At 39.7% G+C, this 14,642-nt stretch overlaps 1 protein-coding gene across 1 annotated transcript in view; it reads left to right on the forward strand.

The window, feature by feature from the left end:
• Positions 1-6,517: 6,517 nt before the first annotated feature.
• Positions 6,518-14,642, forward strand: part of VAMP7 (vesicle associated membrane protein 7) — a 43,218-nt gene continuing 35,093 nt past the window's right edge. Inside the window, exons 1-2 of the mRNA XM_054572247.1 lie at positions 6,518-6,645; positions 14,077-14,231. Of these exons, the coding sequence (XP_054428222.1) occupies positions 14,086-14,231 (146 nt within the window). The 5' untranslated portion in view covers positions 6,518-6,645; positions 14,077-14,085. The remainder of the gene's footprint in view (positions 6,646-14,076; positions 14,232-14,642) is intronic.

The following is a 14,642-nucleotide window of genomic DNA, read 5'->3' on the forward strand; positions in this document are numbered from 1 at the left end:
AGGAGAACAGGCATTCTTGAGGTAGGTCTGTTTTAACATTGAAAACAGGAAGAAAATTTGTCCAAGCCCAAATATCATGGAGAAGGAAGCACAAGCAGAACTGGTTATCAGTGATAAACTGCAATAAAATCAATAATTTTTGATGCTAAAGCAACAGTCACTAGATTTGTTTGTGAACCATAAAATAACACATTAAGATCCAGTCATGGTAAACAGAATGTAAAACTAGGATATCCCGGATATGACCAGAGCTCTGTGTAATACATGTATATTATTTTAGCCCAACAGACATTTCCAGAGTATCTAGTACATGTGAGCTGATTTGTAATACAGGTTCCATCTCTTCTTAGCATTGTGATCTTTGTCAAGACCAGAAAATTTCTTCCAGTCCAAATGGCAGTAGGCAGACATGGCTCACCTCTTCGCACAACCACATCAAAATTACAACTAAAATATAATCACTCAGAACTGTCAGAAATGGAGTCAAATGGAAGTGTGACAACTACAGAATTAAAGAAATCATATCTATCCAAACTGGTGGGAAGGGTGCAGATGTGGAACATGCTGGTCCCACACCCACATGTGGTGGATGAAAATTCAGGAGAAATATCTCAAGAGTGAAGAATCCCAGAACCACACCAGACGCCCAAGCCCTGGGTTTCAGTGCCAGGAATGTAAGTCCCCACAACTTCTAGCTGCAAAATCAGTGGGGATTGAGTCAGTGGAAGAAACTGCTGGAGCCTCAAGTAGGTCCTATTAAGAACCCACACACAGACTCACCTACTCAGACTCACTCCCTCTGAGCTCTACTGAAGTAGCAGCTTGAAAGGCACCAGGGGCACACTCCAAGAAACTGGGGTATCGGGAATCAAGGCAAGCAGAGGCCATTGTTCCTTTTCTGAGCCCTCCGCCCACAGAGCCAGTGAGCCAGGAAGCGGGTGCTATATCTAAGACTCCATCAACCTGGCTAACTTGTTTGAGCCGCCTTGGAGATTCCCAGAGACTCTGTCCCACCCAACTTATGGGCCCACCCAAGCTGCTTTTCTATATGAATGAATGGTTTTGATCATGCCGCATGACTCCCTAAATCTTCTCAAAGAAGCAACAGCTGGCCTCATTGATCCCCAGGACCAGCACTAACAGCAGCCAGCCCAGATTCATAGCTTGGCTTTGCCTGGGAATCTCCAAGCCCAGCACAAGTAGCAGGCATCTTAGATTGCTTTATACCTCACAGCAAGGAGGCCCTGGGAAAAACACAGGAGGGGGCTGCTCATGGCCTGCACCACCCGGGAAACCCCAGAACCTGTGCACCCAGTGGTCAGCTACAGTCCATGCTGGAGCACCGTTGCCCTGCCTCCACACAGCTGATCCTCCATGTAGGGCAGAGGTTGGTGGTCAGTGGTCACAGCCAGTCCTTACAGCTGACTGGCTTGGATAAATCCCTCCCATTCACCTGCCAACAGAAATCAAGGCCCAGCTACAAAAAAGTGGGTGTACTCACCCACATGAAGGGCAAAACTTGAGTACCCAGTTTGGGTGATAGGGGAGGCCGTGCCACTGGACCCTACAGGACACTTACTACATTAGGCCATGCTACCAAGACAGAGAGTCATAGCAGCTCTACCTACTACATAGAAACAAACACAGGGAGGCTGCCAAAACAAGGAGACAAAGAAACACGGCCCAAATGACAGAACAGATCAAAGCTCCGGAAAAAGAGCTAAACGAAATGGAGACAAGCAATCTATCAGATGCCGAGTTCAGAACACGGGTTATTGGGATGCTCAAGGGACTTAGTGAGAACCTCAGCAGCATAAAAAAATCCAGTCAGAAACAAAGGAGTCACTCATTGAAATAAAGAACAATTTATAGGGAAACAACAGTAGAGTGGACGAAGCTGAGGATCAAATCAATGATTTGGAACATAAAGAAGCAAAAAACAACCAATCAGAACAACAAGGAGAAGAAAGAATCCGAGAAAACAAGGATGATGTAAGCAGCCTCCGGGACGACTTCAAGCATGTTCAACATTCACATCATAGGGGGGCCAGAAGGAGAAGAGAAAGAGCGAGAAATTGGAAATCTATTTGAAAAAATAATGAAAGAAAACTTCCCTAACTTGGTGACGGAAATTGACATGTAAGTCCAGGAAGCACACAGAGTCCCAAACCAGAGAGATGCAAAGAGACCCGCTCCGAGACACATCATAATTCAAGTGCCAAAGGTTAAAGGTAAAGAGAGACTCTGAAAAGCAGCAAGAGAAAAGAAGTCAGTTACCTACAGGGGAGTTACCATAAGACTGTCAGCTGATTCTCAGAAGAACCTTCACAGGCTAGAAGGGAATGGCAAGAAATATTCAAAGTCATGAAAAGCAGGGACTTAAAGCCAAGATTGCTCTACCCAGCAAAGCTATCATTTAGAATCGAAGGGCAGATAAATAACTTCCCAGACAAGAAAAAACTAAAGGTGTGCATCATCACCAAACCATTATTACATGAAATGTTAAAGAGATTTATTTAAGAAAAAGAAGATCAAAACTATGAACCATAATATGGCAAAAAGTACATATCTATCAACAATTGAATCAAAAACAAACTAAGCAACAAGAAGAACAGGGACAGAAGAATCATGGATTAGGAGAGGCTTTTGAGGGTTTTGATGGTTGCCAGATGGAGGGGTGTGTGAGGGTTAGGTGAGGAAGTGAGGGGATTAAGAAGTATAAATAAGTAGTTACAGAATAACCTTGGGGATGTAATGTACAGTATAGGAAATGGAGTAGCCCAAGAACTTATGTGCATGAGCCATGGACATGAACAATGGTGTGGGGATTGCCTGAGGGAGAGGGGGGTGCTGGGTGGAGGGGAGCAAAGGGGGAAAAATCAGGACAACTGTAATAGCATAATCAATACAATATAATTTTTTAAAGAGACCAGAAAATTTCTCATGTGTACAAGTAGGAGACTGGCTTAGATTATCTAAACCATAAATTATATAATTCTAGGCTTGGTAGCTGCGTGAACTAAAATGGAAATTAGAACCTTTACTCCATAAACTCAAACAATCTAAAATCATGGATTTTGAAGAGTTGCCATTCTTTAGTAACTTGATGATATGTTAATAGAACTCCTAAATTTGAAAATTATAAAAATTATAAAGCCACCTACTTAAATAATTCCACATATACTTTAATGTACATATCCAGGAGCATTTTTTTTGGAGACCAACTCATATCTTTAAAGCTGTACACATTAATTTACTGCCAGAATGGACAATATATTGGCATGCTACAAAGGCCTCATAAATTTTTAAAAAACCCACACATAAGATCATATCACTCCTTTGCTTCAAACTCTGTAATTATTTCCCATTGCACTTAAAATAAAATCCAAAGTCATTATCCTAGCTTACACAGCCTTGCAAGACCCTCCAGCTACAAGAAGATAAGAGGAAACAGAACTTCAAGCAGAGAGTTGATGCAAAGATCCTAAGATAAGGAGGAACTTGACATATTTGAGGAGCTGAAAGAGGGCTAATGTGATCTCCTCTCCTGCAATTCTCCCTCACTTCCCTTACCATCAGTCACCCTGCTTTATTTCTGTTCCCTCTCATCTTCTTATGGCTAATTCCTCCTTGACATTCAGATTTCAGCTCAAATGTTACTTCATCAGAGAGACCTTCTTTGATTTTCCACTATAAAAGCTTATGCTAGATAGACAAATTGTAGAGCTCAGATGATATTACTTTAGGAGAGCATAATGAGTATTTTAGGCTCCAAAACTCAGTCTCTTTCTAAGATACTATGTTGTCTCTCAAAAAATAGGTATTGAATGAAAATAATATTAATATGAAGAGTAAACCTTTGCAGAGGATGGATAAAGTTGAGAAAAGAAACATACAGTTTGCTAGAAAATGAAGAGGTGATATTTGAGATAGATCTTGAAGAATAAATAAGATTTAGACACAGAAGGCAGCATGTACAGAGGCACTGAGGCATGGCTGAACATGGTATTGAAGTGCTAACTCCATGTAGGCAAGGACATTGTCTTTCTTGTTCACTGCTATATCTCCAGTATCCAGGAGAGGCTTGGCTCATGGTAGGCTCATAGTACACATTTGTTGAAGGAATGGATGGATGGATGAATTGATGGGTGGGTGAATATCACCATACAAAAGTAATCTTGAACACAGGATGTGCTGGTGAGAAAAGCAGAATATAAAGCTGGAGAGATGGAGATAAGTCAGTTCACGGAGGCCTTGAATCTTAAGACTTTATGCCCTACATAATGGGGAGGCAATTAGAGTTTTAAGTAGGAGTTTGAAGTGATCAGGTTTTGTTTTAGATGCAATCTCAAGTGAGAAGAGGGGATGGTGAAGAACATACAATAGGCACAAAGACATTAATTCTGATTTCTAGTGCTCAGATTATTTTAGTCACAATTCTCTGAGTCTATTTCAGTTTCCTACTCTATAGCCCATTCAGAGCTGATAACAACTAAGGTATAGTATATTCTGCTTATGTTAGAGTAGAACCATGTGTATAGTACCTCATGACCAGTACTATCAATATATTATGTCATACTTGGAAAAATACTGTAGAATGGAGTGGAGGTAACTTGCACAAAATATCTCATAATTTCTTGTTTTTTTTCGTTTTATTTCTCTCTAAATATAAACTAAATAAAAGTATATGATAGATATCATTATTAAGACCTAGTGAAGAAGAACTAAAGACAAACACAATGCTTGTTCAATGAATATTTATTATCCTTGAGTGCTTACTCTCTGCCTTGTACTACTGCTTATTAATAATTGCAATAATCCTTAAATACTGATGTTATTATTATCCTAATTTTAAAGTTGAGAACACTGAAGCTTGAAATTGAGATATTTAGGAGACAGAATTAATGACTTGGTAACTGTTTGGATGTGAGCATTGAAGGGTAAACACATTCCAAATGATACCCAGTTTTCAAGTGTGGGCAACTGAAATGGGATTAGAAGAGGAGGAGCAAGTTATGGGAGACAAAAGAATAAAAATGCATTAGGCTAACTGAATACTACGTTAAATTTTAGGTGACTGAAAGAGAGGCCCAGCTGTCATTAGATACTTCACTCTCAGTTACAGGAGTCCTGTCTGGACTTCTTATATGTGGGAACAATCAGCATACTGATGACAACTAAACCAATGGAAATGGTTAAGACCATCCCACAAAAGTGTGAAGAGTAAGAAAAGAGTCTAGGGTAGATTCCTGTGGAACCGTGAACATTTCAGAGGAAAATAAGGAGCTGCCACAGAAGTGGGAGAGGAACCAGGAGAATGCAACATCTTAAAAAGAGCTAAGAGACTAAAGAGTACTATGAAGTGAATGTTTGTGCTCCCCAAATTTATATGCTTGAGGCCTGATCCTCAAGTGATGGTGTTTAGAGGTGGGGGCCTGTGAGAGGTAATTAGGCCATGACGATGGAGCCCTTGCCCTTATAAAAGGTGTGAAAGAGATGATGTTTCTGTCATGTGAGGATACAGAAAGAATGCAGCAATCTAAAAGCCAGGAAGCAGGTCCTCGACAGACCCTGACCATACTGGCACCCTGGTCTGAAACTTCCCATTTTCCAGAGCTGTGATAAATAAATTTATGTTGTTTAAGCCATTCAATCTGTGGTATTTTGTTATAGCAGCTGGAACAAAGACAGAAGTTTTCAAGAAGAGGGAGAATAATCAATGTAAAATCCTGCAGAATTGAAGTATGGTAATGTTTGAAAAGTGTCTATTTGTTTCAGCAACACTGTGAAGAATTCTGACTGGAAAGGAGAGGTGGAAGAAAGACCACAGGGTTAAGTCGGTGTGTGATGAGATGTTTGGGTGGTGTGGGGTTGAGAAAGATGATTTTGAAATATTTTAGATGAGAGAAGCTTTAACGATCTTTAAGTGTTGAAAATAAAAAGCGAAATTAGCAGGGAGCCATTGACAAGTCAGGAGACAGAGGGGTTCATCAGTGGACCTAGACTCAGTTGGCAAAAGGGAATGAGGTTGTAAAGCAGAAGGGAGAGCTTAGATCAAAGTGGAGTGGTAGTAGTATTAGTAGTTGTTGTTACAAAAGATTGAGAAAAAAGATTTATGGGGAGTCCAAGGAGGTTAGAAAATTTCGTGGCGAAAGTAGAGGGAGTTTCTGCCAGAAGAATTCTATTTTGTATGTGAAGTAACAGGAGATATTATCTGTTGAGACTAAGAAGGGAAATGGTGAGACAAGATCGGCTCTTCATTTATCCAGCCAACTCAATACCGGTAGAGTCTCTGTGGCCCTGCATCTTCTCGTTTTCCCGGAGGACTAACGCTTGATGTTACTTACAAGAGTTGTTGACTGAAAGTGTGACAAACTAGGTGATACTCCCGTCGGAACTACCACTCCCGGAATGCAGTGCGACTCCTGGGAAGTGCGGTAGCTGGGAACGCACAGGCCCCGCCCCTCCTGCCGCACCCATTGGAGGAGTGCTCACATTCCCAGGAGGCCGCGCGCGGGCGGGGCTTGTACCCGGAAGCTGGCGGTGTCCGGTCCCAGCCTTCTCTGGAAGTGGGCAGTCAGCGACCCCAGCTGACCCACGCCCCTCCGTCCCGAGCCCGCGCGCTCTCAGAGGGTGCCCGGACAGGTAAATGGAGGGGGCGCGCTCGGCGGAAAGCGGGGAAACGACGGCGGAGGGAGGGCAGAGGTGTCGACCTGAACATGCTGGGGTAGAACGAGTAGGCAGTGCAAGGATGACTTGGGCTTTCTCTGTTGTCGACAGCCCTAATTGTCGGACAGATGCAGTTTTGGCCAAGTGAGTTTTATGCCGCTGAAAAGGCCTGGAATTAAGGAGTGTCAGAATGCGTCACTTATAGGAGGGGAGAAAAAATAACTTCCCTTCAGCTGGCATTCTTCAGGACCTTTCTGTAGCATTTGAATCTCTTGACACCTCTTGAGTCTTCTGAAAACTCTTCTCTACGCTCCTGTTTTAATAACGTCACTTTCTGAGCCCCTCCTGAGCCCCTACGTGGGTTTCTAGTTTTCTGCGTGTCCTTCCTCCACCGCTCAGTGTTGACATTCTTCTTTATCCATTTGGATGGAAACCCTATTTCCACCCTGTTTTTTCAATGTCAAACATGTATGATGTTATTATTATTGGCCAAAACTTAACAAACTCTGACCATGTAATACATTCTTTGGCACATGCTTTACATCGTCCTCTCCCGTAACACCTACAATGAGTTATCAAACCCTTTTCTGGCTTATTAATTGTTCTCAACTACCTGCACCTCCATTATCCCATCCTTGATCCCAGAGGATACTGCCATGTTTGGGAAATTCTTTCCCTTTGAATAACTGTGTCTGAGAGCACTATTGAACAGCTAATAGGTGCTAGACACTTTTCTAACTACATGGAATGTGGTTGGAAACAAGACACAGGAAATCGCTGCTCTCAGTAGCTTACATGTTTGTGTGTGGGAACAAAGAGGAATGATCAAGATCATGTTATATGGGGTAGTGGTAGTAATGTAAAAGTAAAACAAATGGCTCACTTGACAGGATAGGCTACTATTCTGAGGAAGTCAGAGGGATTGGGTTGGGTCTAAGAGGATCACCCAAAAAGAATATTTGCAATACCAGCAAGAACAGTCTTGAACTGTGACTAGTCTTAAGCCTTTTCATAAATACTTCTTCTTTTGCTCTGTCATATCAATGTTTGTCATTCATTCTTCTGTCTCCTCCAAGGTTATTATATCAGAATTGGTGGCTTATCTGTTGTTGGCTTATTTCTTCCTAAGACCCAGACAGAAGAATTGGGGGGAATGGATTATTCTCAGGTCAGCTGCTTTATCTTACTTAGAGAGGTAGTTGGTGATCAAAGTATTCTTATTTGCCAGGTCCTACTAATAGAGTTATCTGTCACTTATATTTAAAACCAAAACATGCTCAGTGTCTGTTCATTTATTCAACAAATATTTGAGGGAATAGTATGTGCCAGGCACTGTACTGGGCACTGGGAACCTAGTGAGGATGAAATAGATGCATTGACTTCTCTTTCAAGGAGAAATAGTTCTAACATACTGAGAAAATTCCTAATACATAAGCTGACACCTACATTTTTTTTCTTCATTCAAGGTGAGATAAACAAAATTTTAAAAACTCTCCTGAACAGTGTGTACGTTCTTAGGTTATTCACTCATTACATTTTATTGCATTTATTTCTGTCTGTCTTTCCCATTGTACTATGGCTCCCTTGAGTGTAGAGGTATTCTTTTTACTGGCCTTCATATTCTAGTGTCTACTATATTGACTGCCACATAGTAAACCTTCAGAATATACATGTTGAACTGAAATAGAAAAACTATTTGATCCAATCCAAATTACTTACTTTATACAAGGCTTTCTTTATAAAAGGCCATTGGGCTTATCCCTAAACCTCCTCATTAGCCAAATGTGGACCATTCCATATTGTCAGGTTTGTTTATCTTCCCTAACTTGTTCTCACTTCTGTGTCCTCTCTTGTTCCATAGCTTCCTCCTAAAATGAGTTCTCATCTCTTTCCTGAGTACCTTGCATGCCCCGCCATTTAATTTAATGGGCCAGTTTAATAGTATGCTCCATGATACAAGGGTGGGAAAAACTTAATATCCATTGTGGACTTCCTTTGAAACATTCTGCTAATGAACTGTTGCAAGGATTAGCATAATACATTTCTTTGCAATAATATCAATAATGATACAGAATACTTTTTATTTTGCATTGACTGTTACCATGTGTAATGTAATGTGTTAATTCTTACACTTTTTTTCTGTTCAAACAGTCGCACAGCCTTTACTTATTATACAGCACATTATGGTATCATTGGTTTCCACTTGGTACAAACACATCTTTAAATACTGTTTTCTCCTTAGCCTGAGATAGTGTCTGTGCTCATGTCATTCTGCCACATTGTCATTTTCAGAATGTCAGATAAAAGTCTCAATTCTTAAAATAAAAGTTTTTTCCATGCAGATATATTTCAGTTGTAAGTTGTTACTATAAAAGATAAATTTCATCTTTATAACTGTGCAAAAACATGACAGAAATACAAGAGTACTTGAGTTATGATTTTAGGATATGACAACCTAAGAGCAGCAGACAGGCTTCCAATATATTAAAAATTAAGCATTGTCATTTTAGGGAATGTCTTGGTACCTATGCTTTCATAATGCAAATGGAGCACTGAATTGTGTGTCATCCCTCATTTATAAGCTATACATGTATATGATCCAGAATGTTCATATACAGTCAGCGGTGTCCAACCCATGGCCTGTGGGCTGCATGCAGCCCAGGGTGGCTATGAATGCAGCCCCACACAAAATCATAAATTTACTTAAAACCATTTTTTTTGCTCATCAGTTTTTGTTAGTGTTTGTATATTTAATGTGTGGCCCAAGACAACTCTTCTTCCAGTGTGGCCTAGAGATGCCAAAAGGTTGGATACCCCTGGTATACATTATAAAATTTTATCAAAATAAAAATACATAATTTAAAAAAATTTTCAGAACACATAGACTGCAGTGTGAGAAACACCGACTTGGCATTTTTCCCCAATCAGTTACCTGAAACTCTACAATCTGCACTTGAGGTTGCCTCCACTGAGGAGGAGCATTTGCATCATTGTTGTGCTATTTTACTAGCAATTTTTTTTTTAAATACAGGCAGTCCCTTACTTACAAATGGATATATTCCAAAGGTTCCTTTGTAAAGATTATAGTTTGACACTCTGGATGCAGTTTCCTCTATAAGCAATGCTATTTATGACCTTTTGATTGTTATGTCAACCTGTAGCATCTTATTCAATCTTTAATTTAATGGACTTTTAAAGACCTTCACTACAATTTATAATAATGTTTCCATAAGAAACTGCATCCATATTGCTCATTTGGATTCCCCTATAGCATATCTTTTCTTTTGGGATCCCAAAAACTGGAACAAAAATGTCCTTTACTTGGACACTTCTAGGCAATAGAAACAGGCCTTTATTAACTGCAAGCTATTGGAGGTTGCCCCTTCTGGCCCATTGCTGAAGGACTTTTAAATGAGTATGAGAAAAGAATTGGGAGAGAGATTTTTGGAGAGGAGAGCGAGGCAAGTTGGGGTGATGTGAATATATGGAAGGGAGAGTAGGAGTGAATTGGGAAAAACAGTTTCTGATATGGGGGCTTATCGTGTCCTCACAAAAGATATGTTGAATCTTTTCCCCTGGTACTTGTGAATGTGAACTTTTTTGGAAATAGGGTCTTTGTAGATGTATTCGTTAAGATATAAGTTAAAATGAGGTCATACTGCAGTAGGTGTCCTTAAGAGAAGAGACAGAGAGAATGCCATGTGAAGACAAAGACACATGGAGAACACTGACTGGAAGCAGAGATGGAAGTGCTTCAGCTGCAAGCCAAGGAATGCCATGGGTTGCCAGCAAACCACCAGATGCTCAGAAGAGACAATGAAGGATTCTCCCCTACAGATTTCAGAGGGAGCATGGCCCTTCCAACCTCTGGACTTTGGGCTTCTGGCCTCCAGAACTATGAGACAATACATTTCTGTTGTTTTAAGCCTTGCAGCTTTTGGTACTTTTAAAAAAACTGTCAGTCACAGGAAACTCATACACAATTCTTAGCAGGAATGAAGTAGTATTAGAATGATGGCTCTGGGACCAAGCAAGCAGTGAATGAGAGGACAAGGAAGAACACTGTTGAGACAGGGCTTTGTATTATAGTCCATTATCTTTTTTCCCTTCTCTCTCCAGCTTATCTTTTCATTCTTTTTCTTCTTCTTTTTTAAAGATTTTATTTATTTGTAGAGAGAGGTGAAGGGAGGGAGAAGAATAAAATGTGTGGTTGCCTCTTGCGCACCTCCCCACCAGGAACCTGGCCCACAACCCAAGCATGTGCCCCAGCCAGGAACTGAACCTGTGACCCTTTAGTTTGCAGGCTGGCGCTCAAGCCACTGAGCCACACCAGCCAGGTCATCATTCTTTTTCTTCTTGAATGTTATGTTTGTATAGCACTCTATAGTTTATTAGACATTCATATACTGCTAATAATTAGCAGAGTTAGGTTTCCTGATTTCAACTGCAGTGTTATTTATGCCACAGTCATTTCTATTATCCCAATACTCATTCAGACATTACCGATTCTATTGCAAGAGATCTACAGTGGGGGGCAGGTGAGACTTGATTATAGCTGGGATTTTCAGCAGTATAGGAGGGAGTAAGGAATTCCTATTAGTGACATTTGAGGGGAAAGTAAAGTTTTTGTTGCTATGTACTTGATGTTTAACAGTCAGGCATTTTTCAATTGGAACTGCTTTTATTGAACAATATGCTGCTTTCCTATAACTTCTACTCATTGTTTCTAGTTATATTCCAAATAATGTACCCTATTCCAGGTGACTGTATTTTATTTAAACTTGAAGACTCCTGTCACATTCCCTCTGCGTCTTCTCATTTTCATGTTAACTGTTTCTAGTTCCTCTAGCCATTGTTCAAATGATACAATCTCCCAGCCTCTCACCCATACTGCTGCCCTTCTGTGCAATCTTGAAATACTACACCCAGAGTTGAACTTACTGTTCCAGTTGTGTTCTAACCACCACAGAGTATAATGGCAATAGTTTTTAAAGAGATCAAGATACCCTGTTTCTTAATGTAATTTAAGATTACATAAGCTTTTTAAGCAATTACCTCATGTCAGTTCATAATGAACTTATGGTCCACTAAGACAGTAGATGTTTCTGTATTGTTGCCAAACTGAGTTTTATTCTTCACGCTGCTAAGGGACTGAGGCTACTACTTTTTCTTCTCTCTGTGTCAGGAACCATATGATTTTTCGTCTTTGTTTCTCTCTGTGTTTTTGTTCCACTCCATTTCATGTTTCTTTGACCCTAACCAATGACATCCTTCCTTATAAAATTTCTGTGACTTTTCGAGTCATCATACTGTGCGTCAGTGAACACAGCTAGGGCCTGTTCCTTGTTCCTCCTTGAGGCTTTCTTTCCCTTTGGCTTCCAGGCTACCATACTCTTCTGGCTTTCCTTTCGCTTTCCCAGCCTTCTTTGTGGGTCCCTATTCATCTACTTTTCCCTCAACTGTTGCACGTTGGGTCTTACCTTTGGTTTTCCCTCAATTTTGCTGTGCCTTTGTTTCTTTGCATACAGTGTATCTTCAGCAAATAAATAATGTTTAAAATAGCAGGTCTAGAAGAGCTCATGTAGGGATAAGAGTGCAGAACCCATCCCTGTGGAAATTAACATTTAGAGGTAAACTAGAGGAGGAAAACTCAGCAAGAAGACAGGAAATGCAGAAGACAGGAAACGCATGTAGGAGTCTTTCAAGAAAGAGGGTTTAGTCAGCAGTATTGACTGTCCTGAGAAGTCAAGTAAGGTGAGAATAGGGAAGTTACCAACCACTCAGTTTTGCAACAGAGAGACTGTTGGTGGTCTTAGCAAGCATGGTATTATGGAGTGTTGAAGACAAAAGCCAAATGATAGTAACTTGAAAAGTTAAAAAGAGGCAGAGAAGCAGAGACTGTGGGCAGATTATGATTTTAAGAAATGGAGCAGTACCTGGAGCATGTTACAGGATCAGTTGAAGCTTTAGAATCAAGGACTATAATGTATGAAAAGTGACTTGGAAATTATAACTTGCTACAAATGTGTAAGGAGAAGACCAGAAAGAAGATGGCTGAGGACATAACTCTGGGGAACACCCTCATTTAGAGGATGGAATGAGAGGAGTTCAGTTCAAGAGATAAATGAGCCCTTCTGCTCTCTGTGCTGTCCTTCAGTGCTAGGATTCCAAAAAGGAAGTAGTGGATCCCCTGACCTCAAGCACTTTATATCTATTGCTGTGTGTCATGAAATATGGTTGTGTTAATCACCTGCACGCAGGCAGGCTGCTTGTAAATACATATTCAAGGCCCAGCCTCAGGCCTACGGAATCAGAATTTCAGGGGATGATGCCAGGAATGTGAAATTTTAGTAAGCGACTCCTACTCTGCCACTAAACATGACTCATTCACACTACAGTTTGAAAACCACTGGCTTATTAGATGAAAGAGAACATGTTAACAAGTAACATTACGTTGAAGAGAGTTGAAGACTAGGAAGGTATTTTTAAATCTTTTGTATAAGTTTATATCAGATAAGACAAACTGGGCTTATATGCTGGAAAATAATAGTAAAAGTTCATAAACATAAGAAAAATAATCTTAAACCCATGCTGCATTGTTTTAGAAATGTTTTATGAAGGATCTTGCCATCATTTATAGAATCATCCCTCTCTTGTGGAAGCTTTGGGTTGTTTTCACTTTATTTCTATTTTGTATAATTAATGCCTTTCTAGTAGAGGCAGTGTACATACAAGGATAAAATTGTGGATTTTAGAACCATACTGCCTGGGTTTAAATCCCAACCCTTATCACTCACTAGTTCTGTAATTTTGGGCAAATTATATAAGTTGTCTATACTTCCGTTTCTTCATTTTAATATATCATAATAGTGTATAATTTTATTGATATGAGAGTTAAATCAGCTAATATTTGAAAAATTCTTAAAATGATGCCTGGCACATAGTAGGCACTTAGTAAATATGGCCTATTATTATTGTTAATAGGTATCTTTATGAATCTAGAGTCTAAGTTCTGTTGAATTATTTCCCAAGGACAAAATTTCAGAATGGCATTACTGCACTAAAGGATGAAGACGTCTTCATGTCACTGCTTTTTAAAGGGTGATATGAGTTTGTGCTGTATAATTTATAAATGCAACCCATCTATCATTGTATACACACACATATATATGTGTGTATATATTTGGTATGTATATATGTACTCAAATCAGCATGACTTAAGTTGTAAGCTTATACAAGACTGTGATCTTCTTGTTAAACCTGTAATTAAGCCTGTTACATTTAATGTTATAGTGCCTTGGTCAATACTGTCTCCAGGTAGATGTTGCTAAATGATAGTAAGTTACTCTTGAAAGATTATGTCAAAGAAATATTCTAAGCCTTGTGTGTCTCTTTTCCTTTTGATAGATCGAAGACATGGCCATTCTTTTTGCTGTTGTTGCCAGGGGAACCACTATCCTCGCCAAACATGCTTGGTGTGGAGGAAACTTCCTGGAGGTGACAGAGCAGATTCTGGCTAAGATACCTTCTGAAAATAACAAACTAACGTACTCACATGGCAAGTGAGTTCTGCTCTGCATGGGTAGAGGGCAAAAGAAATGAATTCTATTATTATAATCAGGACAGTACACAACTAGGAAAGAAACTTATTGGTAGATAATTTGAATAAGCTGACAGAACAGTAACCTTGCCAGCTTAGAATGTGTCTAGTTCTATTAACTATAAATTTAACTTGTAATTATTTTATTCTATCATTTGAAGTGATATTAATATTTTAAAGAAGGTTATGGAAATGTGAGATGTGAAAATGATTTTGCTATAGAGCTCTATGATATGTGAAACTTGATACAGATAAGATATGTAATATTTCTTCATTCTTTTAGTAAATATTTACTGAGCACTTGACTGTTGCCAACTGCTTTGCATGGTGCTGGGGATACAACAAGAAATGCAGTATTTGCCCTCATGGAGGT

Source organism: Pteronotus mesoamericanus, unplaced genomic scaffold (genome assembly GCF_021234165.1).
Source record: "Pteronotus mesoamericanus isolate MK-2021 breed Mesoamerican mustached bat unplaced genomic scaffold, CSHL_Meso_final contig_226, whole genome shotgun sequence".
Lineage (NCBI taxonomy): Eukaryota > Metazoa > Chordata > Mammalia > Chiroptera > Mormoopidae > Pteronotus > Pteronotus mesoamericanus.